Genomic DNA, 24,201 nt, shown 5'->3' on the forward strand with positions numbered 1-24,201 from the left:
CTGGCTGAGTATCTCTTAAGAACCCCAACAGCCAGCTGCTGGGATGACTGATACTTAACAATGTAAAGACGAGAGTGCTGAGGATCCTTATAGCTCCTCGATTAGGCCAGGCTTATCCAGAGTTATGCTCCTGTCTGGGGTGTGCTGCTGTGAGCTGGCCCCGTGTTGTCTGCCTTTGGAAACTGCGGTGTCAGATGCCCAAGACCCGTCCCCAGGACGATCCCTGTGCATGTGAGAATCTTAGCATCCATGTTCATCAGTGATAATGGTCTGAAATTCTCCTTTTTGGTAGGGTCTTTGCCTGGTTTGGGGATCAGGGTAATGCTGGCTTCATAAAAAGAGTCTGGAAGCTTTCCTTCTGCTTTAATTTTTTGAAACAGCTTCAGGAGAATAGGTATTATTTCTTCTTTGAAAGTTTGGTAGAATTCCCCAGGGAATCTGTCAGGTCCTGGGCTCTTGTTTTTTGGGAGGTTTTTGATCACTGCTTCAATCTCATTACTAGATACCGGTCTGTTGTCAGTTTCTTCCTGGTTCAATTTTGGGAGTTTATAGTTTTCCAGGAATGCCTCCATTTCATCTAGGTTGCTTAACTTATTGGCATATAACCGTTGATAATAACTTCTGATGATTGTTTCTACTTCCTTGGTGTTAGTTGTGATGTCTCCCTTTTCATTCATAATTTTATTAATTTGGGCTTTCTCTCATTTCTTTTGCATTAGTGTGGCCAATGGTTTATCAATCTTATTGATTCTTTCAAAAAAACAGCTTCTAGTTTTATTGATATGTTCTACTGTATCTCTGGTTTCTACCTCATTGATCTCAGCTCTAATCTTGATTATTTCCCTTTTTATGTGTGGAGTTGGTTTGATTTGTTGTTGATTCTCCAGTTCTTTAAGGTGTAGAGACAGCTGGTATATTCTGAGTTTTTCTGGTTTTTTTGAGGGAGGCTTGGATGGCTATGTATTTCCTCCTTAGGACCGCCTTTGCTGTATCCCATAGGTTTTGGACAGAAGTGTCTTCATTCTCACTGGTTTCCATGAATTGTTTCAATTCTTTGATCTCCTGGTTGATCCAAGCCTTCTTAAGCAAGGTGCCGACCCTGTCTTCTAGAGCTGATGCCCTAGATTGGGGCCGGCAAACTGTGGTACAGTCTGGTTCACTGCCTCTTGCAAATAAAGTTTTATTGGGATCTGCCGTGTTGTCAATGGCTCTCCTGGACTAGGAAAGCAAATCACACAAGATGCAGCAGAGACCAGCTGGCCACTGACAGACGACGTGTACCAGCCCCAGCTCTCCGCCGGGGCTCCTGGAATTTTAAGGAACAAACCAGTCACCTGTGATCTCCCTAAAGGGCAGATTCTGATCTAGTCACTCTGGGGCAGGGTCCGAGCTTCTGCACATCCAGCGAGCTCCTGGGTAATGTCAGAACGCGCTCCGACAAGGACCGACTGGAGGACAACACTCATCGGCTGTGACGTGGACAGTACCTCCCACGCCTCCATTAATGCTCCCCTGAATTCCACTCAAAAAACAACAGACCTGTGGGGTTCAGTCTGGCCCCCAGGCTGTTCTGTTGTTGAAAGCACGCAGACAATAAACTTGGCCGCCCCATCATGTGCTCACAAAGGGGAAGGCTGGCGAAGCTTCTGGGCCACAGTGCCTCCCACGATGCCTTGCTGACTCCGTGAGACCATAAAACATTCAAAGCCCCATTTGGAAACACTGTAGCAAAAGGGACAAGTCCCACAGGCTATCAGGAGAGGGAGCGGGCAGGGGATGGCGGGGAAAGGGCAGAGAGAAGCCCTGCGGCCGCCCGGCTGCTCCGGCTCAACGACCGCAGCTCAAGAAGCAGGTCCTACTCGCCCCCCTCCTCGAAGCCACAGTGCATAGAACTGGTGTCGCTCCCTCATCTTCAGGAAACCAATGGAGCTCGAGTCCGTGTGCACTTATGCAGAAGCAGCCGCTCACGATGTCCCATCACACGCCCCACCAAAGCTTCATTTCTCCTACGCTTCATTTCAGTGAAATTCAGACACACTTGCCAATCACAGTTAGGCTTGAAATAGGATCAGGGTGGGGAGAAGTGTAGTGGATTCCTAAATGCACCCAAAAGTCTCCCCAGAAACACTTCAGCTTGAAGAAGCCAAGCTTGGACCACCCCACAGAGCCATTTCTTTTTACTTTATGGTCATGTCATTGACAACGTCTTACAACCATGTTATAAAGAAATTGGAAAAGGTGGAGTAGGTTTAAAAATTGCCTTGGGAATCCCGCATCCAGAAGAACATGACAGTGTGAAGGAGAGCCAGAGGCTGGGTCGTGGCGACGAGGCCACAAGACACCGGCTTCATTTCAGGACAGGCTCGAAGGAGAGATCGTTGAGCCCTGGGGGAGCAAGGGGGTTGTGAGCCAGCATGCGAGCAGTCTGGAATGCCTGAAGAAATAGTGTATATTTTCCTTTGTTCCTCACAGGGACAGAAGTCAGATCAGCAGGTTTAGATTAAATGCAGGTAAATCTGAATCTGTGAGGGGAAGGACTTTTTAACAGTGCGAGGTGTCCGTCGGGAGGGTCTTTCCTGAAAACAGTTGTGCAGGCCCAGCTCGGAGTCAGGTCCCCTGGCGATCCCGCTACCAAGAAAGAGCTTGCACGGGGGACCGTGGGCTGCTAATGATAATTATTATTATAATTGTCACATTAAATATGTGAATATATAAGTATACACGTTAAATACGTATCATTTTATAAATATGTAAAATAAAAATAAAATTACTTTTTAAGTTTCCATTCACTAAATACCTGCTGTATGTCGGGGCCCATGCAAGATCCCATGCATGTGGTTTCTCACTCCATGCTCCCCAAAACACTGGCGTAGATGTTACCCTCTTACAGATGAGGAGGCTTGGGATCGGACAAGTACGGTGACACAAGTCACACAGCCGGTCAAAGGCAGGGACATGATTTGAGCACCGATCAGATGACCCCGCCCCGAGCTCATGTTGCCCTCCGTGAGCATCTTGGCTCTTTTGTTCCTGGCAGGTGCTACATGAACCCCTGATTGATGAAGACCCTGTGTTCATTGCCACGTGCACGGAGCGGGAACTCCGAAAGAGGAAAAAGCGGAAATTCAGCCTCTGGGTCCGGCAGTGCTCTTCCACTGGCTTCATTATCCAGGTGAGCCCGGAGATGGCCCCAGGAGGCCCAGGGATGAGCTTGCTCGCTCACCATTTCCAGGGCTTCCCCAGGACCTGCCACAGAGACTGGGGCCAGGCTGGGGCTTCTCACAGGGGCACTGGGATCGCCGACACTGCCCTGCATGTTCTTCCCTGTTCTGTCCAGCCGTTCTGGCTCAGTAATAACAATAAACCCTCATCACGGCTCGGGCCCTGATCTCAAGGCCAGAGGCTTCACCCAAAGAGCTGGTCATAGGAGGTGACTTCAATGTCTCTTGAGGACATGATGTGTGTCCATCCCAGAAGACCCCTTCCATCCTTGACCTGCTGGGTCTCTGTCCCCCCCGCATCCGTCCTGAGGAATCCTTCTTCACAGGCTCCCAGCAGCCAGCTGGTTAGATGGGGCTCAGTGAGGACCTGTCCTCTGAGCTGGCAGGGTCGCCCACGCCCGGGCTCCGCTCTGCTTCAGGCAGGCACGGATGTGGCTTTCAGGAGAGGAGAAAGTGTCCTGTCCGGTGTCTGGCTGCCGGGATCAGCCGGGGTGCGGTGTGCACAAAGGAGAAGGTAGGAGATGGCCTAGGCCGGAATGTGGCACCTGAGTGACAGCTCCTGGCCCCATATTGCTTTCTCCTGCCACGCGGGGATACCCTCTCCCATTTGTCAGTCCTGCCAGCCTGGCAGTCACAGCCGACCGCACCTCACCACCCTTGCCGGGCTGCTGGCCCGGACCTAAGGCCCAGGGATCTCACGCTCCTTCCCCGCTGAGCCAGAGGAGGAGTCATGGGAAGATTCAGGAGGCAGCTCCTCGCCACAGGAAGGGAAGCACACATGCTCCTGCAAATGTAGCTGCTAAGAAGGACCTTCCCTGCTCTCCCTGCGGGCGTGGGGGATCTTGAGCTTGGGCGGGGGCCGGGATCCCCAGTGGGACCCCAGACTTGCACCAGCTTGAGCACAGGCTTCTGGCAGTTGACACAGTGGACCTGTCCCTGAGTGGGATTTACGCTGTATATGCAGCCTGGGCTCCTCTGTCCAGTGGTTCCTGTCACCTCCATGGTGTCCTTTGCAGTGACACACACTGGAGACGGGAGTGGGGTTCGCTTTATATAATCCCTAAGGAACATTGGTCCTCCTTGGAGTAAGTACTTCCCTCGCACCTGTCCACTGCAGTGCTGAGCTGAACACCGGGACTTGGAGACACAGCCCTGCTTCCTTGGACACTTGCCCCTGTGGACTCTGTGTGCTTCTGCACCATTTTTCCTGGAAGCACTCAGTGGCTACAGGTCAGGTCTGTTACCTGGACAGGCCACAGAACTCTCCCTCGGGACATGTTCTTCCCAATTTCTGTCAAATCTTTAAAATCCCATCGATAAAAAGGTTGGATCGGTACCTTGAAGTTTCCTTGTGTTTCTAGAACTTTCTGATCTTAGGAGTCTTTGCTGCCATGCAAGGGGCTGTATTAGAAGCCAGAACTGAGCAGCAGTCGGGCTTTACACCGTGGCTGGGGCAACACGAGCCATTACCCTCCAGCTACAGGCTGTCCCATGACGGGGTGGGCCAAGGGCTGTCTTGGTCTCCCCAGGGCCTCTTTTCCCTTGGTCCCAGGGAAGGGGCCCAAGATGGGCAACAGGGCGGGGAAGGACACCTTCCCTATGAGGAGCCGGGGCACACAGAGGAGTGCCATGTGGCCTGGGGAGGGTTCTCTTTAGTTCCCCTTCCCTTGGTTCTCCACATTTTGAGTCTGGTCTGAGGAGTTTGGAAAGTCAGCAGCCTGGGCAGCTGGGTGGGGCGAGCAGTACTTTCCCCAGGAGAGCTTGCACACCTCCATCCCCCAGCATCTCCCGTCAGCCTGTGCGGTGTGAGTGCTGGAGGGTCGATGGAAATCCTCACCCAGGTGCCCATGTGGGGTACCCACCGAGGCTCACACTGGGCTGCTTAGAGCTGGCACTTCCTGCTGCTGCTGTCCTGTGACCCCAGGCCGCCTCTGCCCTCCCCGTCCTGGGGCCGGCAGCGGTCCCGCTCCTGCCGCTTCCCAGAGTGGCTCTAGATCTGAGCATCCTCCCCATGGAGGGAAGGGCTGGGGTTGCTCATTGGCGAGGTCCCCACTGCTGCAGGATCCTGTGGTCCCCCTCTTTGCAGATGTGTGGGGCTGGGTGCACAAGAACACTGTCTTCATTTTAGTTTGTCACATACGTTCTCCTGCTCCGTGGCTTTGCAGCTGAGAAGCCTGGTTGCTGAGCCTTCGGGAGGCCACAGTCAACCTCTGGCACGAAAGGCCCTTTGCCATTCTGCTGCCCATCTGCCCTGCCATGCCTGTCTGAGGTTGGCTGCATGTTTTGCTGCGGCCAGTGGGATGCGAGCTGGAGTAGACACATGAGGAAATCCAAGCCGACCCTTGCAGGAGTCTCCTTGGGCTTCTCTATTCTGCCCACGAGGGTGTCCAGGCCACATCCCTCAGGTCTGAAAACCCATGAGCTGTGGGGCTTTTCCACATGCCACTGAGCTTCTGTGGTGGTTGATTCTGTGTTGACATAAATGACCCAGGGCCCACCAGTTCGGGCCCGCAGAGCCGGCCGGGCAGCTCCCTTCCAGCTACTGAGGTCATACTGAGCTGATGTCTTAGAGGAACTGTGGGCGTGTAGGTGTGTTTTTAGCAGAAACCAAGGCTTTGCTTCGACTTGGCTGTTTCATCCCCACAAGGTTCAGCTTTCATTGGCTGGACTGTGTCCTTCTGAACCACCATCAGGCTGAGGATGAGCTCTGTTTGGAACGTTCTGGGTGAAGGGATGGGGAGGGGGAGAAAGTTGCACGTTGGTCAGTGATTTCTCTGGCGGCCTCAGGGAAGGTTAGTGGGAAAGAAGCAGGAGCTCAGCGTGGCTGACTCGTCCTGTCTGCCTCAGATGGGGGCTTCTCTCCCCACAAGGGCATCTGGGTGGCAAGGGCATGCCAACAGCTACACAAAAATAATACTGGGGCACCTGGGTGGTGCAGTCGGTTGCATGTCCGACCCTTGGTTTGGGCTCCGGTTGTGATTTCGGGGCTGTGGGATTGAGCCCCATGTTGGGCTCCACAATCAACAGGGTGTCTGCTTGGAATTCTCTTCCTCGGCCCCTCCCACTTGTGTGCTTGCGCTCTCTCTCTCAAATAAAGTCTTTAAAAAATCATAATAAGACTAATGGTGAGGGTTGTTTAGAAGAACTTTTGGTATTTGTCAGTGTTTCCCCAGGAAAGGTCTATGGGGGAGGGATGTGGTAGGAGCGAGATAGAAGGAGAGATTATACGGACTCAGTCTGGAAGTTAAGGATTCATAGTCTGCCATTTCTGAGAGTGCAGGAGGTAGGGATAAAAGGTTTTCAGGAGGAAGGAGCAGTGGATGGGGCTGCCGAGCTCTGGGAGCTGCAGAGGGTGCGAGGGAACCCCTTGTCAGCGGCATCCCACTGGGTGCAGTGACGCCGTCTGCCCCTGGAGCTCTTTTCCGAACCTTCCCCCAGCCAGCTCTTACGGAGGCGCTGGCTCAGACGGCTGGACCTGGGCTCCCACTTGGCGTCCGTGGAGCTGACCTGCAGGTCCACTCACCTTCAGAGTCCTTCCACCCAAAATGTCTGTCTTGGTGGCCCACCATGCACCGGCCCCTTGACCCTGAATCCTGCGACGCTCAGGGCCGTTCATGTCACTCTATGGAGTCCGTTCCCGCTGCTATGCCCTGGGCCTTTTGCCTTTGGCCGTCTGGTGGACTCTAGTAGGAAGAATGGTGGGTGGAATGCGTACTGTGAATGGGGGCGGGGGTGTTAAGGAAAGTCGTGGGCCTGTCCTCAAGGAGCGTTTCTGTTTTATGGTGGCACAATGTGCAGAGCATATGCAGTTTACTGTTTTAGCCATTTGTAAGTGTCAGTTCAGTGGCAGGAAGTTTATTCCCAGTGCTGTGCAGCCCATATCACCACATATCAGTAGCAAGAAGTTTATTCCCAGTGCTGTGCAGCCCATATCACTATCCATTTCCTGAACTTTCTCATCATCTCAGGCATCTGGGAGCATAGGTCTTAGCTGGGGGACCATACACTGTCAGGCAGAAAGAATGAGCCAGTGCTGCTGAAGCCAGAGCCAGGGTCCCCGGTACCTGGGTTTGGCTGTGCCTTCAGCACCGTGTCTTCAAGCTCATCATGAACCCCTGGTCAGGCTTGCCTCAGGCTCTTGCTGTGGGCCAGTGGACTCCCAGCTACAGATAGTGGAGTAACCAGGACAGTGAATGTGCTTTGTGGTCGTGGGCCTCGTTGTTGTCCACCTGCATCCCACACAGGGACCTCAGCATCAATCACTCTGTCCTCGGACAGCTCTGTGGGATGCCAGGTGGCAGGGAATACCTGCTCCGCCTCACTCCCTTCCTGACTTGGCCTTTCTGGTGTCACTCCCTGACCTCCATGGGACCCAGAGGTTGTGATGAATAACTGTGTGTGGTGGTTTTGCTGGGCCACAGTACCCAGATATGTGCTCAAGCACTATTCTTGATGTGTCTGTGAAGGTGTTTTCAGGATGAGATTAACAAATCCGTAGACTTTGAGTAAAGCAGATTATGCTCCACAATGGGTGGGCCTCATCAAATCAGTTGATGACCTTAATGGGTGGCAGGTTGGGGGGCACCAAACCTGATCTACCTGGAAGAAGAGGGAAATCTCCTGGAAAAATGCATTTGGATTTGGATTTGGCCTGCAACTCTTCCCTGGGTCTCCAGCCCACCAGCCTGTCCTGTTGGACTTACCAAGCCTCCATAATCATGTGAGCCAATTGCTTTTTAAATAAATCTCTCTCTCTCTTAGTAGAGGGAAGTAACTGTGTGTGTGTGTGTGTGTGTGTGTGTGTGTGTGTGTGTATTGGTTCTACTGCAGAGGGTTCTCCTGCCCTCCACCTGGCTTAGAGGTGAGCGATCTCATAGGAGAGACAAGTGTATTAAAGCCATTCATAAGTACAGTGTGGCAGGTGCAGCGTGAGAAATGCCCATAGTGTTACGAGGCCATAGGAGGGCACCTGGGGGCTAAGAAGGGCTCTGCGGGGGTACAGAGCAGGGCATGGGATGTACCCACATAGAAAGTGCCTGTGGCAGCAGGGGTGGAAGGGTGGGAACAGGAGCATCCATCTCTGCAGGCCAGGCGCTGAGGTGCGTCTGCTGAGCCTGCTTGTTCGTACCGTATGCCCGGGAAAACGGAAGCTCCCAGAGAGTGTGTCATTTACCCCAAGACTCAAGGCCGAGAGGAGCTGATATGGGAGCCAAAGGGCTGGCAAGCTCCCCGTTCTGTGGTCTCCGTGCAGCCTGCGTCGCACTCCCCAGGGCCCTCAGGAAGGGAGGAAGGAGTAACCGCCCAGCGTGGGGCATCTGCCCTCTCAGACATGGGAGTCCACAGGGACAGTATTTCTGGGACTCACCGTTCAGATGTCCACTTAAGGGGAATCAGGGGGATCATGTTATGTTTATATCTGTGGTAGAGAATTACCAGGGCTAACGGAGGCCCCTTTCATCCCTCCCATGACCACACCCTGGCATAGGCTCATGGAAGATCGTTAGGCTTTTGACCCCAGGCTTTCCCAGCGGTGGAGTGAGCCGGCAGGGGGCCATGTAAATAAGGCTCTGAAAATCCCGAGATGTCATTGCTCCTTGGGTTCTAAACCCTCTGTACCATATGAGACCACAGCCGATGCCTTCTTTTTCGGTAGAACCACTGTTCTCTCCAGATTTGAGAATTACGGTGTGCTCAAGAGTATATACTATGTGTGTCCTGTGTCCCAGGTCTGCCAAGAGCTGTCCCCAGCCCTAGCACACCCTCTAGTTCGTGTCATTTGCAGAGGGTCTCTGAGAAAGCGAGCCTGCCAAGGAGACAGACCTGTCCTCTCCTGTGCAGTCTCCCTTGTGAGCTGGGGGAGTACTGAAAGGAGAGATTTATACAGAAGATGAGATTTCCAATCTCATGGAAAGCCCTGTCATCTACAGTTTGGAATCCCTTCCTCTGAGACCTTACATGTGCTCATCTTGGAAGCTTGTGACCTTGCTGTGGGGTCAGAAGGAGATGCTATCTCTACAGACTGCTGTTCTGTCTCTACAGACTGCTGTTCTGTCTCTACTAGGTCAGAAAGATGGAGAATCCAGTGGGAAAAAACTGGCCAACAGTTTGGTTAATGTTACATAGACCCACAGTGACCACAGAGCCCTGAGATTCTTTGAGGGGAAAAAAGCAAAGCATTGTAGTTAAAAAGAGCAGATTTCTCCTGTCTGTATGTGTTGCGCTAGGCCACCTGCCTCTGCAGGGTGAGACCCAGGGTTCCTGCGAGGGTTGTTGGCAGGCGGGAGAGCCCCACGGAGGGGGTGGGAAGAGTGCATGCCCAGGAGCACACTGTGTGCATGGCCTGAATGGATGCTTGGTGGGGAGGCTGGGCCGTCTCCGGGGCTTCAAATGGCTGCCGTGTGGGGCAGGGACAGAACCACTCTAAACCTGAAGCCCTGGTTTCCAGCTCAGGGAACTGACGTTCACTGGAGGTGGTTAGACCTCAGAAGCCAGAGTTCAAGATGGAAATTCCCAGACCAGCGGACCCCCAGTTCCCACCCCCTGCACATCCCCTAGCATGTCCAGGCTGAGCCCAGATGGGCATCTGTGAGGAGGGGGGTGGGAGGGGAGCTGCCATGGAGGTCCCTGCCCCACGTGCTGTTGGGGGACTTGCTCATCTGGAAGCATCTCTCTTCCTTTCAGCCTAATCTGTGGCGTCACGACAGCCTCTTCTAGGGTTCAGGCATCGGCGGAGTGCCAGCTCCATGCCATTCCGTGCTTAGGGACTCTCTGCATTACTCATTTTTTCTTCCCTGGAACCTTACAGTGCCCGTTCCACAGTGACAAGCTAAGGCACGGTGAAGTGAGCTGCCTTGCCACTGGGTCAGCCATAAAGCAGAAGACCTGGGGTTAAAGGTGGCCTTTCTTATCCCAGGGCCCACCCTTTTACCAACCAGGCTGTTTGAAAGAATGTTCTGCATTGTAGACAAAAACCACGTACCTGGGGTGCCTGGGTGGCTCAGTGGGTTAAATCCTCTACCTTCGGCTCAGGTCGTGATCCCAGGGTACTGGGATCGAGCCCCACATCGGGCTCTCTGCTCAATGGCGAGCCTGCTTCCTCCTCTCTCTCTGCCTGCCTCTCTGCCTACTTGTGATCTCTGTCTGTCAAATAAATAAATAAAATCTTTAAAAAAAAAAAAAAAACACCACGTACCTGTTTCTTACCCGCTGTCACTGCTTTCTCTTATTTTGAGACTTGCTTCTTAGATTGAAAGAACTTGAGGAGTCGGTGCTGGTTTTGTCTTTATTTGATTTTTAGTCTTTTTTATATTTGGTCCTGACTGATCACTAACTGGATTAGCTTAAATGTGAGGGTCCGAGTGGGATTAATCCACTAGAGTGGATTTTGCTCATGGAGTCCAAAACCGGGCAGGACAGGGCGTCCATCCATCTGTTTCACTGCGCCTGGGGAGGACACGAGCTTCCCTCCTGGCCGGCGTGGATGTGGTTATGTCACAGGATGGAGTTGGCTGGGGAACAAGACATCTGTCACATCATCTCTGCGTGTCCTCGAGCAAGTAGCGGAGGACTCACTTTTTCCTTCGTCTTTTTGGTGGGGCTCCTTTGCCCAGCCCTCGTCACCATGTTGGGATTCAGAGGAGACAATGCAGTACTAAGTGCTCATCGTAGGGAGTCAGTCATTGGCTGGACCAGATCGAACCATGGCCTTCTCCCCCAAGGAACTTAAACTCTACAGCTGTACTGATGTGGGTGGGTGCAAAGAGCCCACATGCTAGCACCCATCCCTCCACCACACCTCACCAAGAGTTGAGCCCGGTTCTTGCAAGGGTCTGTGTGCTGAAGGTCCAGCCAGCGAAGAGGACAGCCTTGGCGCCATGGTCAAGGTAAGAGGCAACAGAAGAGACAGTTGGTGGCAGGAGTCAACAGTTAGGTGGTGGTTTACAGACTTTGCTGGAAAATAACTAGGCTGATCAACCAAAGGAAGCATAAAGCCGCTCTGTCCCTAGAAGTTTCCATTATAGCAACGACTGGTGCGTATGACTGTTGAGTACTTGAAATGTAACTGATAGGACTGAGGAATTGAATGTCTCATTTGACTTAATTTTGGGTAACACAGAACAGCCACGTGTGCATCTAGAGGCTACACAGTGGGTGTAGAGCTTGGCTATTTTGTTTTTTTTTTATTTTTTTATTTTATTTTATTTTTTTTAAAGATTTTATTTATTTATTCGACAGAGAGAAATCACAAGTAGGCAGAGAGGCAGGCAGAGAGAGAGAGAGAGGAGGAAGCAGGCTCCCCGCCAAGCAGAGAGCCCGATGCGGGACTCAATCCCAGGACCCTGACTGAGATCATGACCTGAGCCAAAGGCAGCGGCCTAACCACTGAGCCACCCAGGCACCCGAGCTTGGCTATTTTAAAAAGAAATCCCCTTTACACATAGCTTTCGCTTACAGACAGTGGCCTTATGAGGTACACAGAGCATAAACGATCCTTACAAATGAGGAAAATCATGGGCTCAGAGCAATTAAGTAACGTGCCCCAAACCACAGAAGCCAGTGAGGGGCAGAGCCCATGCCCATGGGACCCAGCAGTTCCGAAATTGCCTTCCTCCTCTCTGTGTGACAGACTCCATTCCTCTCGTGGCCAGTGACTGTTACTTACACTTTATAGTTCTCACAGGTGGCCGCCCCTGGATGCCCCAGTCACCAGCCTCCCACGTCCCCAGGAGCTCACCCTGCCTCCTTTCAGGCAGCACAGACCATGCCCGTGTCACCTGCTTCCCTGCTGTGACAGTGCCACTCTTCACCTGCGTCCAGCGTGGCTGGTGAATAAAGGGTTCGAGCAAGGATCACAGACCCTAATGATGAGTGACTTCACGGTCCCCAGATATGCCGCGCTCCGACAGGGCATGGCAGCAACAGGGAGACCAGATTCTTTTCTGTTCTGATGGTTCAAGACCAACATTGCTAAACCAAATTTACCTCAAAACAGGGAAAGTGCAGAAACCCCAGTGACAGCTTTGTGGGTACATCTTAATGAGCTCTCAAGCCATCAGTTACTGCGGCTGTCACCAGGATCCTTCTAAGAGGGTGGGAAGGGGCACAGGAGCCAGGCCCCTCCTCTCCAGGTCTCCAGGCATCACAGAAATGGGCTGAGATAGAAGCAGGCTGCGTCCCCCCAGGTATTACTATAATCCCTATCGCCTATGCTCCTTTCTGTTACAATGTTTCTAAAATACGCAACATTTGGAGTAACATTCTGGGGCCAAGTGTAATGCTGCATATTAATTTCCTTTCCTTTTTTAATAAATGTATATATTTAAAAGTTAACCATAGGAGCAAGAAAAACCTTTTTAAAGGAAAAGCTTGACAATTGAAAGATCCATTTTTCTGCCCTAAAGACACTAGTCCAAAAAGCTTGTGGCTCTCTAGATAGTAAAGTTTTGGCAGCAAACTCCAAGTTCAAAGGGCTAGATGATGCTCTCTGCCTGTGGGACTGTTTCAGCATAAGGATGCTTGCTCCAGAGGCCTGGAAGGTGAGACCAGACTTGTGGGAGGCATGCTGGCCAGGAGTTCCACGTTTCTGGGAGGGGTGTTTCCTACAGCGCCGTCTTTCCTAGGCTCTTGCAGAAAGCACCCCGCACAGAGTATGAGCATGTGTGTGGATGTCCAACGATGCTGTCTTTCTCCCATTATGATCTTTAGGGCAGGCTTTCGACCCTGGACACAATTCATTCATGTGTCTGCAGCAGTTGCAGTGACAGTGGAGTTGGGATGAGATTGCGTGGAAGGTGATGGTTTGTTCATGTTACATGTATTCATTCAGCTGAGGCGTCCACATTGACATCTTCGACCCACTGAAGTACTTCCGTCAAAGCCCACCCCAACCAGTGGGGTAGTGGACCGGAGGGACCCTCGGACGAGCCGCACCTGTCGGGCCAAGCCCCTTTGTGGCTGGGTTTTGACCACCCAGCTAACGTTCTTCCAAGTTGTGCCCCTCGACGGGGACTCGGGGACTTACAGCTTTATGTGTTATTTATTGAAATGTAGATCCAATTTTATATTCACTTTAAAAATAAACTCACACCAGAGGGATGGGGGCTAGGAGCAATAAGTGAGTGGGGGTTAGGAAGTTCAGACTTCCAGATATAAAATAAGTAAGTCATGGGGATTAAAAGTAGAGCATAGGGAATATAGTCAGAAATATTGTAATAACTTTGGTGACAGATCGTGACTACACATCTTGTGATTGTCATTACACCTGAAATCAATATATTATTATATATAGTACATTACATGTAATACTATAATAATGTAGTTAATAGTAATAGTAATGATACAGTTTTATGTGTCAACTAAACGTCAATGAAATACTTTAAGAAATCACGCCTAGCAAAAAAGCAAAATAAACTCATTATTTTATAGTAGTGAGTGCCCTAAATTTGGGACCATCCTTGGACTGGACTGCTGTCCCTTGGTCTTCCTCCAGATCTCCTAATAGGAACTCAAAGACCTTTGATTCCACACCTGTCCCCTGTTCCTGTGTTGGAGCAACCAAGCTCCTGCTCCTTGGGAAGAGCCTGGCTGGAACATTGGGAAATGCCAGTGTCCAGAGAGGCCTGCGTGCACAGACTAAACTGTGCAAGTCCAGGATGGCCCTCTAATGGGACTGCATGCCACTAGCTTCTGGGGACTGTGTGTCTCCCAGGGGAGCAAAAGGCTGGCCCCGACCAAGAGTGGTCACCCTCTGCACATGTGTGCTTAGCTCAGAGTCTGTTAACAGCCGCTAACTTCCATCGGGATTGCCTTTGGGACCAAATAGAGCAAGTTCCAAACACACCCATGCTTGAGTAGCTCTGATAGGGGAGTCCTTTTGTAATTATGTTTAGTCATTTTGTGATGAAATTGTATTATATGTTTGGCATCTAAAAACAAATATTTCAAAAATATCTGTAATTCTCGTATAGAGAGACAGCCACTTGAGGATGGAGTCAGCATAGCTACATAAACACGCACACACACACACCCCATTTTATAATCTCGTTACTTCACTTACAAAGATGTTGTGAACCTTTTACTATTCTCTACTATATTCTTTTACTATTCTATACTATACTATAATACTATACTACTACAGTAACTTTTCTAGATTGTGATTTTGAAAAATTACACTGTATTTCGTTATACCTGCTGATTTTAATCAGCCTCCTTTTCATGGGAGGTAATTAGGTTGTTGCTAATTTTTTTAAAAAGATTTATTTGAGAGAGAGCACACAGGGAGAGGCAGTGGGAGAGGGAGAGAGGCAGACTACATTAAGTGCAGAGCCCAGCACAGGGCTTGATCTCACGACCCTGAATCATGACCTGAGCCAGAACCAAGAGTCAGATGCTTCACTGACTGAGCCATCCAGGTGCCCCAGGTTGTTGCTAATTTTTTGCCATTATAAAAAGACTGGAGTTCATCAGGTGCATAGAAATGCTGCCGTTGAAGCAGCATGGGGCAGTAGGCAGGCCTTGAAGACGCTCAAAAGATTCCTGTCCCTGGTATGCGCACACCTTCTCCCAGTTACTCCCGTAACACTTTCAGGGAAAACATGAAAGCCTTTCTGTTTTCCTTAAATTAGAAGGAAAAAAAAAAAACACCCACCTTTCAAGCTGAGGAAAGTGCTTTAACATATCCTATGAATGTACTGGTCTTTATACCAGTGCAGATGTAAAATGTAAATTCCGTATGGAGGGAGAGAGGCGCAGGGCAGTGGAAGGGCCCTTGAAAGTCACGACCCAGCCTGAAACCACCTCGGTTAGAGACGTGGGCATTTGTACCGGTGGTGGCATGTGTCCCCTTACCCTCAGCCCTGGACATGGGGAAGCTGCTTTGGGAGGTGATTCCAGCTTCCGTGACTGGGAAGGGTTGCCGATCGTTGGTGATTTGTAGCTGCTACCTCTGCCTCGGCTGCCTCTGCCCCTGCTGAGCTGGGAGGTGCCCCTGCCCTACCCCTTCACCTTCAGCCACTTGCCTCCAGGCTTCCCTTCTTGTCCTGTGGTGAGAAGAAATGGCCCGTTCCTCGAGTGTGCATATGAGGGATTCTTGGCTCCCAGGTCAGGCCCTCCGGTTCCCTTTGAGCATCGCCCCAGCAGGACTGTGGCGGGTCCACGCAACCCCTGCGTGCCCTCACGCCCCTCCCCAAGGACGTGCATGCTTCCAGCATGTGAAGAGCAAGGGAGAGCACACCAGCCTGAGCCGCCAACTCTACTCTGGCAATCAGAGGGACGACGTTTTGAAGGTGCGCCGCGCTTTGAAGCCCGTTAGCCAGGCAACCCGGCCGATCCGCCTTCTGAAGTGCTGACTTTAAAGATTTTATTTATTTATTTGACAGACAGAGATCACAAGCAGGCAGAGAGGCAGGCAGAGAGAGAGGAGGAAGCAGGCTCCCTGCTGAGCAGAGAGCCCGATGTGGGACTCGATCCCAGGACCCTGAGATCATGACCCGAGCCGAAGGCAGCGGCTTAACCCACTGAGCCACCCAGGCGCCCCTGAAGTGCTGACTTTAGAGCCGTGATGAGATGAGATAGGTCCCCGGCTCGCCCCGGTGCCCCAGCCAGGACAGCTCCCGGCAACAAACTACTGGGAAGACGTGATCCCCTCTAGGTTATTCTAAAACCCAGGAGAAAGTCCCTGTATTCTTTGCTGTCAGGACTCGGGATAGTGTTGCCCTATGGCCTGCTCACCTCAGTCTTCCATCCCACACAAAACCAGGGCTGCACGTTTACATGGGGAGGGCCTTGTCTGCTGTGCAGCTTTGTCGGGACGCCTGAGGTTGGTGTGTGTGCGGCCTGGTTCTTCTCTCTGATGCTTTGTTCCTTCTCCAAGTTTAGCACCTTCCCCTCTGTTATGGACCAAACCACACCCCTCACATTCATGTGTTTGAGTCCTAAGCCCCAGTCCTACAGAATGTAACTATATTTGGAGATAGGGCCTTTATTTTTATTTTTATTTTTTTAAGGATTTTATTCATCCATTTGACAGAGAAATCACAAGTAGGCAGAGAGGCAGGCAGAGAGAGAAAGGGGGAAGCAGGCTCCGCACTGAGCAGAGAGCCTGATTTGTGGCTCGATCCCAGGACCCTGGGATCATGACCCGAGCTGAAAGCAGAGGCTTACCCCACGGAGCCACCCAGGCGCCCCAAGATAGGGTAACTTATAATTAATGTTAAAAAGATGTCATTGGGGTGGACCCTTATTTAACATGGCTGGTGTCCTTCCAAGAAGAGGAGGTTAGGACACAGACACAGGAGGATGCTCTGTGAGGACACAGGGAGAAGACAGCTGTCTGCAAGCCAAGGAAGGAGGCCTCTCCCAACCCCTCGATCTCAGATCTCAGACTTCCAGCCTCCAGAACCAGGCGAATGGGCATTTCTGTTGTTGAAGCTACCCAGTTTGTGGTACTTTGTGAATGCTGGCCAGTAGACTGACCCATCAGCCTGCAACTCCTCTCCTTACGCCTTGTGAAGAGTGGCAGCTAGAAGACCTGATTATGGTTCGGGCAGAGAAAAGTGAGATGGTCAGCAGCCATGGTAACAAGCCAGGATCCCACTAATGTGGCTGCTCAGGGTACCTAGTGACCTTGTCCAAAGGCTTTCGAGTTTGTTTTCTAACACTATTCTTGCTCCATCACATGTCTCGCATCTTGTACACAGTACAGTTAGTTGTTTTTTAGCTTGGCCGAGGGAATTTCCATGGGGTCCTGTTAAACTTTGCCTGCCCTGGGCCAAGTGATCCAGTGACTTCCCCATACCCCAGGGAGGCCCTCAGAAGCCACGTGCGATGTCATCGTGGTTGGGCCTGAGGGGAGCCCACGACACACCTCCCATTCCATGGTGGGAACGTGGGTTTGGATGGAGGATTTCCTTTTGAATGACACATGGGACAAAACTAACGGTCCCTACAGTGGATTTCAGGAGACATAGTGCCCAGCGTGGGTATGAGGGGATTTCAGGTAGGCTCTCTGGGAGAGGTAGATATGAATCTGAGCCTTAGGTACAGAAACCCGTGGTAGTAGCCACAAGATTGGACGTTGCTGAAGGAGGGAAGACACGTTCTGAGAAATGGCCTGGCTCGGCCAGAATCACATGTGACAGAAGCAGAGCTTGGCTGCCCTATCTCTGTTTTTTCTTCTCTATCAAAGAGATTTCTTCTGGGAATTGAGGTGGAAGAACCATAGAGATTCCAAAATGAAATGTTGGGAGTGCTGCTGAGTTGTCTAAAAAGATGTTCTGTTGTCATCAAGCCATTGCCTGCCAGGGCACAGGAAAGTAGGGTCCTCCGTGAGGACATCTCAGGTGAGTGTCTGGGAAAAGATTAGCCCTCAGAAGACGAGCTTCTTTTGGAATTGGAGTCACATTCGCCTCAGGAACATCAGAGCACGTGATCGAAGTCATCTGAGGGTGTTGTGGACGGAACTGGATCCTCCCTGGGGCCATGTTGGTTTTTCACAGCCAAGCATCATCGACTCTCTGCGTGGACAGACGTGCATTGGGCAGTTCTGTATGTCAGAGGACAGGCGGGGCTAACCTCCTTGCCGATTGAGTGTCTGTTGTCCCTGGGGCCCCTGTCTGGCACTGGTGAGCACCATTAGCTGGTGAAGTGCTGCCAGTGAAGGCACCTAGAACATTCCACAAGAAGAACTCTTCTCCCTTAAGGAGAATGGTAGTTAGTTGGTACCCGTATGACAGATTCTTCCTGACTCGGTCCGTCACTGGGAGGCCTGCAACCTTCTTGAATCTGTTCCCATTTCCTGTGATTTTCCCCTTTGGCGGTGTTCCTAGAAGATGTTCATGGGACAAAGCGTGTAAGCATAGCTTGCTAATCCCAGCATAGTCCTCTTTGCTGGTGAGTTTTTAATCCTTGATCCTGACTCCTCTTTTTCTGTGTGGTGGCTCCTGTAAGGAAAAAGGCAACAGTGAATGCAGACGCACTTTGTGAATTAAAAAGCTGTACTCGGGGACCCCTGAGTGGCTCAGTTGGTTAAGCGTCTCTTGGTTTCAGCTCAGGTCGTGATCTCAGGGTCATGGGACTGAGCCGTGTCGGGCTCTGTGCTGAGCGTGGAGCCTGGTTCAGATTCTCCCTCTGCTCCTCTCACTCCCCGCCCCGCAAAAAAACCCACAACTGTATTCAAATGGAAAGTACACGGACAAGTTTATCCTTACAGGTGAGGTCATCTTAAAGTGTCGTTTCTCATAAACTGAAGTCCCTCCGTGCTTCTGGACTGGGGATGTGTTTGCATGAACCTCATTGCCAGATTCATTGCCCATCATAGTTTGACCCTTTTCTTCTTTATTTTGACATTTCCAAACCAGAAAGTCATGGGCGGAGCCACTGGCCACCTTGACTGTGGGGTGGCCCTGGGGGCTACTGGGAGCCTCCGTGGCCTGAGGAGGTAATGGTGTGTTAGGGGCTGCGGAACCAGTGGCTCAAGGGAGCGGTGGCTTTCCCACCTGTTTGGGGCCCAGCGAGGGCAGTCTGGTCTCCAGCCCGGCACCGTGCAAGCTCCCTGACTGCTGTGTGTTTCTGTTCCAGATCTACGTGCACCTGAAGGACGGCGGGGGCCCCGACGGGCTGGACGCACTGAAGAACAAGCCACAGCTGCACGGCGCGGTGGCCCGGAGCCTGTGCCGGAATGCCGCAGGCAAGAACTACATTATCTTCACGGGGCCCAGCATCACCAGCCTGACCTTGTTCGAGGAGCTGGAAAAGCAAGGTTGGTTGTGCGGCGCGCTGGTGCCAGCAGGGCCCTTGCCCCCCAGAGAAGTGGTGGGGAGGCCTGGGGGTACAGGTTCGAGGTCGTGACTGGCAAGGACCGTAGGCCGCCACGGCCAGGATGGAACACAGTTTCAGCCGGCTGCGTGCCCGCCACGTACCTGGACTCCGTCAGGCACCGGAGATTGGAAAGGACACCTGCCACAGGCTCGCGCTCTGCCCACAGCATCTTTGTGTCCTTTCTTGTGAGACCGTGGCTGTTCAGGGCTTGTCCTGGTGTCCTGGTCCGTTCGGGCTGCTCTCACCAAATACTTGAGACGGTGCAGCTTATAAACTGCAGGCAGTTAACCTATTTCTCGTGGTTCTAGAGCCCAGAAGTCCAAGGTCAGGGCACTGGCATGGTCGCCTGAGGACCTCTTCCGGGTTGCAGACCTCAGGTGACAGAAGCGGCCAGGGTGCTCTCTGGGGGTCCCTTTTCTCAAGGGCACTCCTCCCATTCATGAAGGCTCCACCCTTGTGACCCTGGTTCGTCCCAGAGGCCCCGCCTGGAACACCCTCCTCTGGGGCCTGCGGCTTTCAGCCGAGGAATGTGGAGGGGGGGACACACACACTTGTTCTGTGCACCTAGACACCGGTCCTACGGAGGCTCCTGAGTCTGGACTCAGTCTCGTCTGCAGTGAGGGCTCTGCAGTTGACAGGGATGATGCAGGGATTTATGCAGATTAGCACAGGCTGTTGTGCGGTGGGTCTCAGGAAATTCTTCATGGCCCTTGGTGATGGGATGCTTTGTTCATCGGTTCATGGCTCTGGCCGAAGCAGCCACTGGAGAAAAAGATGTGGACCAAGACCAGGAGACCAAGGGCAAGATGCTTACCCTTTGCTTCGTCCCACATTTTGGGGATTTATATCAAGTCGGGAGAGACAGAAAAAACCTCTCTCCTGCCATGGCAGCCACTAGAATTGCAGACCTATTGCTTAGCAACGGTTGCACATCTGGCCTTAAAATCCTCTCGAGTCATGGGGAGCCAGCAGCTTCTGACCTTGACCTTGACCTTGGCCACGGCAAGGAAGCAGCGGCCCCGGGACTCTGAGCTCTGCTGGGTCTCAGCCCTCTGTGACCCCGACAGGGCTTGGGGTTTACCTGTGGGGAGAACTCGGGCTGCAGAGGTCAGACTATGCAAAGAGGGGCTGTGGAAGTCAAGTTGCAGAAAATTGGCCCTCATGTGTTACTAGCCACCAGAGAAGAAGGATGGGCTCCCACAGTAGGCGGTATGGTGAGAGCCCCAGCTGCCCTCTCCGCCCGCCTGGCTGCCCGCTCCAGTCCTGGGGTGGGCGCATGGCCAGGAAGGCCCCGGGTCCCTGGAACTGCCTTGGGGTGGACATGCAGGGCCAAGGGAAACATGCACAAGGGGTACAGAATGTTTCAGATCACTGACGATACAGTGTCAGTCTTCAGTGACCTTCAGTCTTTGACTGAAGACCCAGAGGACGAGACCGTCCCCAGCGACTTCAGTCAGAAGTGACTGCAGGCATCCAGACCGGGGCTGGCCGTGGGGAGAAGCAGGCTTCCCAGGACCTGCTCAGTGGGGCAGGCTTGCATGCACGTGGGGAGGGCCAGGCAAGGCCTCAAGCCCAGGGCGGAGTTCAGCGAGGCCTCCTTGTGCACACTGGCCTGTGCTCACCATCCCTCCTGCCCCTTGGAAGCTTCTGTGTGTGGAAGGCCACACTGCCACTGCTCCCTTTAGTGGCTCTGTGTTCAGAGGCAGGACTCTGGCTTGGTGCTTGTCGCTCGATGATTCTTCCCTCTGGGGTTAACTTGTCTCCAAGGGGACGGCGGCTCCGTTTTGCACGCTGCCTCCGGGAGCCGTGCAGACAAGCACCGGGCTGGGCCTGGGGCTTGTCGGGTCTTGGCCAGAGTGTTAGGGGGTCCTGAGTGTGGTCAGGCTTGGACAGCAGACAGACCTTGGCTTAGTCCTTGCCTTTGCCCTCCTGGCTGGGAGCCTGGGGACTTCCTGGAGCTGCAGTCCGTCTTCAGTGTGGGTGGGATAACCCGAGGGCAGAAGTTTCTAGAGGCAGGTGCTCAGGACAAGACTCCTGTGGGTGCTGCCGATTCACGGCGCCTGCGATGGTCTCTTGCGTCATCTTCAAGGTACTTAGAGAAGTCCTCTGGGGTAGAAGTCGTGAACTGTAGCGGTCACCCCCGCGGGACGTCCGGGCGGCCCGTCCTCCCAAGTGTGTCAGCCTCAGAGCCAGGCAGTCCCTCTTCGGGCCGGCGTGAGCAGGGTGTCTGTAACCGTGTGGACCCAGTTTTGTGTCCCTGTCCCCGCAGAGATCTACTGCTGCGGCTTGCTCAGCTCCAGGAAGAGCGACTGCACCGGCCTGCCACTGTCCATGCTGACCAACCCGGCCACGCCCCCGGCCCGGGGCCAGCACCGCATCAAGATGAAGGGCAACATGTCTCTGATCTGCTGGTACAACAAAGGGCACTTCCGCTTCCTGACCAATGCCTACTCGCCCCTGCAGCAAGGTGGGGGCCGGCAGGGGCTCTGGGCCGCCCTGGAGTCGGGAAGCCCCCAGTCCTCAGCCACGTCAGTGCTCCGGTGGGGGAGGGGCAGGGCGGCAGGAGCCACCGGGGCCCGTGGGCTGCCATCCCCGGGCTTGTCCGCTTGGGAGGGAAGCCACGACGGCGGCAGGATTTGCATGTCCCCTGACTGGTGTGTGGCCACTGTGAGTGGCCGTGTCCGAGTGGCATGTCCCCCATCACCGGGCCACTCGGATTCTCTGAAGAGTCTTCCCTAATGGGAGGGTAGATACTGACTGTTTTATCCCTTCGGTGTCTTCATTAGAGGTTAACAATGAGCGCTGTGGGGCATTCAGGTGATTCCATTGGTAATGTCACGTGGGGTGCAGAATCCGTTTGTAGCAGAGGGATTTAGTGAGCAAGGGCTGTAGAGTTCAAGTCACTACAGCTGAAAGACTTTTAAACTGCTGACAAGGAACCAGAAAGGACAGCAAGGTGCTTGACAGAAATACCTGTGGTTACAGGTGTGTTTGAAAATCCCCTGTATTCCTTTGATGAAGACATCTTTTCTCTTTACTTTGGAAGGACCTCCACAAGGGGCTCTGTTGTGTGTGGGTGGGGTGGGGCGTGTTTGTGTGTGTGTGTGTGTGAGAGAGAGAGAGAGAGATACATTCGTGGTCTGTACACATGTGGTGTATACGTTTGTGGGGGGGGTGCTTAATTAACTGCCGTTCATTTATTCCTGCCCCCACCCCTGGCACACATACCTACTTCCCATTTCAGTGGAGACTGGAATCCAGGGACACAAGCCCGTGGGACTTAGGTGCAGAGAGCTATATAGAAAGCTGCCAGCTTCTCCAGGGCTGTGCGAAGGGCACTTAGAGGAAATTTGGAATTGACCTTGCAAGCCAAAAGTGAGACTTTGAGCCAGACTTCTATACTCTCCTGATGGGGCAAGAGCATTCACAGGGAGAGCGTTCAGGAAGACACTGTAGGAGCTGCCTGCCGTCAGATTATGCGTAACAGATTATAAATTACACAATATGATTTAAGACGACAGAACCTTAAAACCCCAGTCTCAAGGGCTGGGAGCCTTAAATCCATCACCAAGGGAACCAGCAAAGAGGATGTTGATCAGGAAGAAGAGAAAATTGGTAGGGTTGGTCTTTAAATATGCCAGAATGTAGTGTTTGTGTTTCCTTCAGTTATAGTTTCCATTTCTAAAGTACTCTAAATCACAAAGTCCTGGGGCACTTGGGGGGCCCAGTCGGTGAAGCTTCTGCCTTGGGCTCAGGTCCTGATCCTGGGTCCTGGCATGGAGCCCCGCATCGGGCTCCCTGTTCGGTGGGAAGCCTGCTTCTCCCTCTCCCTCTGCCCCTCCTGCCTCATGTTCTCGCTCTCTCATGCTCTCTCAAATAAATAAATAAAATCTTTAAAAAAAAAATCACAAATTCCCAAATCTTAGACTCCCTTAAAAATCGCAGGGAGCCTGCCTCCGCCCTCTGATAGCACCCCCAGGAGCACTTGGAGGCAGGGTTGGGGTGTGGAGAGCCCAGGCTGGGTGACCCACCTCTCCTCCCCACGGGACATCCTTTAACTAGTCTACATCTTCAGGCGATTTTTTTTTGTAACAAAGGGAGATATTTTCCTTTCAGTATATTTAAAAAACTTGATTTTTAAAAACCACTTAGTATTTAATTTTCTTTCTTTCTTTTTTTTTTTTTTAAAGATTTTATTTATTTATTTGACAGATCACAAGTAGGCAGAGAGGCAGGCGGAGAGAGAGGGGGAAGCAGGCTCCCTGCTGAGCAGAGAGCCTAATGCAGGGCTCGATTCCAGGACCCTGAGATCATGATCTGAGCTGAAGGCAGAGTCTTAACCTACTGAGCCATCCAGGCGCCCCAGTATTTCATTTTCTTAAATGTCATCATTTTTCTGCCTCCCCCTGATTCATAATCCATTTTCTTCACAATCTGAATAATGGTAATAGTGAATATCTCCATACATTAGGGAACATCTTTGACCATTTCCTCAAAATAAAGCTGGAAGTGCAGTGGGTACCCAGAGGTCTGAACATCTGGAGGACCTTTGATGACGTATCACCCAAAGACTGCACTTAACCCCTGTGACGGGCTCTGGGGGTACCGACACTCCTCTTGAGTTTGCCAACACATTTTCCCCCCTAAATTTGTCAGTCTGGGGGATGAAAATGCTACAGAATTTTCAATCTAAATTGCAGGACCACTGGTGGGGTTGAGCATTTCTGTGTATTTGCTGGCCAGTTTACAGTGATTTCTTTGTATTCTCAGTTTGTCCTTTGAAGCGCTTGTTGAAAGCTTATTTTATGCTATAGCAAGTATTTTTCTGCATTTGTTTTATTTTTGCTTTTATTTATGACTGGTATTTTTTAAAGATTTTTTTTTTATTTTATTTTATTTTATTTATTTATTTGACAGAGAGAAATCACAAGTAGATGGAGAGGCAGGCAGAGAGAGAGGGGGAAGCAGGCTCCCTGCTGAGCAGAGAGCCCGATGCGGGACTCGATCCCAGGACTCTGAGATCATGACCTGAGCCGAAGGCAGCGGCTTAACCCACTGAGCCACCCAGGCGCCCAGATTTTTTTTTTTTTTTAAGATTTTTTTTTTTTGACAGAGATTACAAGTAGGCAGAGAGGCAGATAGAGAGGAAGGGAAGCAGGCTCCC

At 52.0% G+C, this 24,201-nt stretch overlaps 1 protein-coding gene across 1 annotated transcript in view; it reads left to right on the top strand.

The window, feature by feature from the left end:
* PGBD5 (piggyBac transposable element derived 5) overlaps positions 1 to 24,201 on the top strand; it is a 93,261-nt gene that overhangs the window by 63,467 nt on the left and 5,593 nt on the right. Inside the window, exons 3-5 of the mRNA XM_059397250.1 lie at positions 3,038 to 3,172; positions 18,798 to 18,978; positions 21,307 to 21,504. Coding sequence (XP_059253233.1) covers positions 3,038 to 3,172; positions 18,798 to 18,978; positions 21,307 to 21,504 — 514 coding nt within the window. The remainder of the gene's footprint in view (positions 1 to 3,037; positions 3,173 to 18,797; positions 18,979 to 21,306; positions 21,505 to 24,201) is intronic.

This window comes from Mustela nigripes, chromosome 4, assembly GCF_022355385.1.
Source record: "Mustela nigripes isolate SB6536 chromosome 4, MUSNIG.SB6536, whole genome shotgun sequence".
NCBI lineage: Eukaryota > Metazoa > Chordata > Mammalia > Carnivora > Mustelidae > Mustela > Mustela nigripes.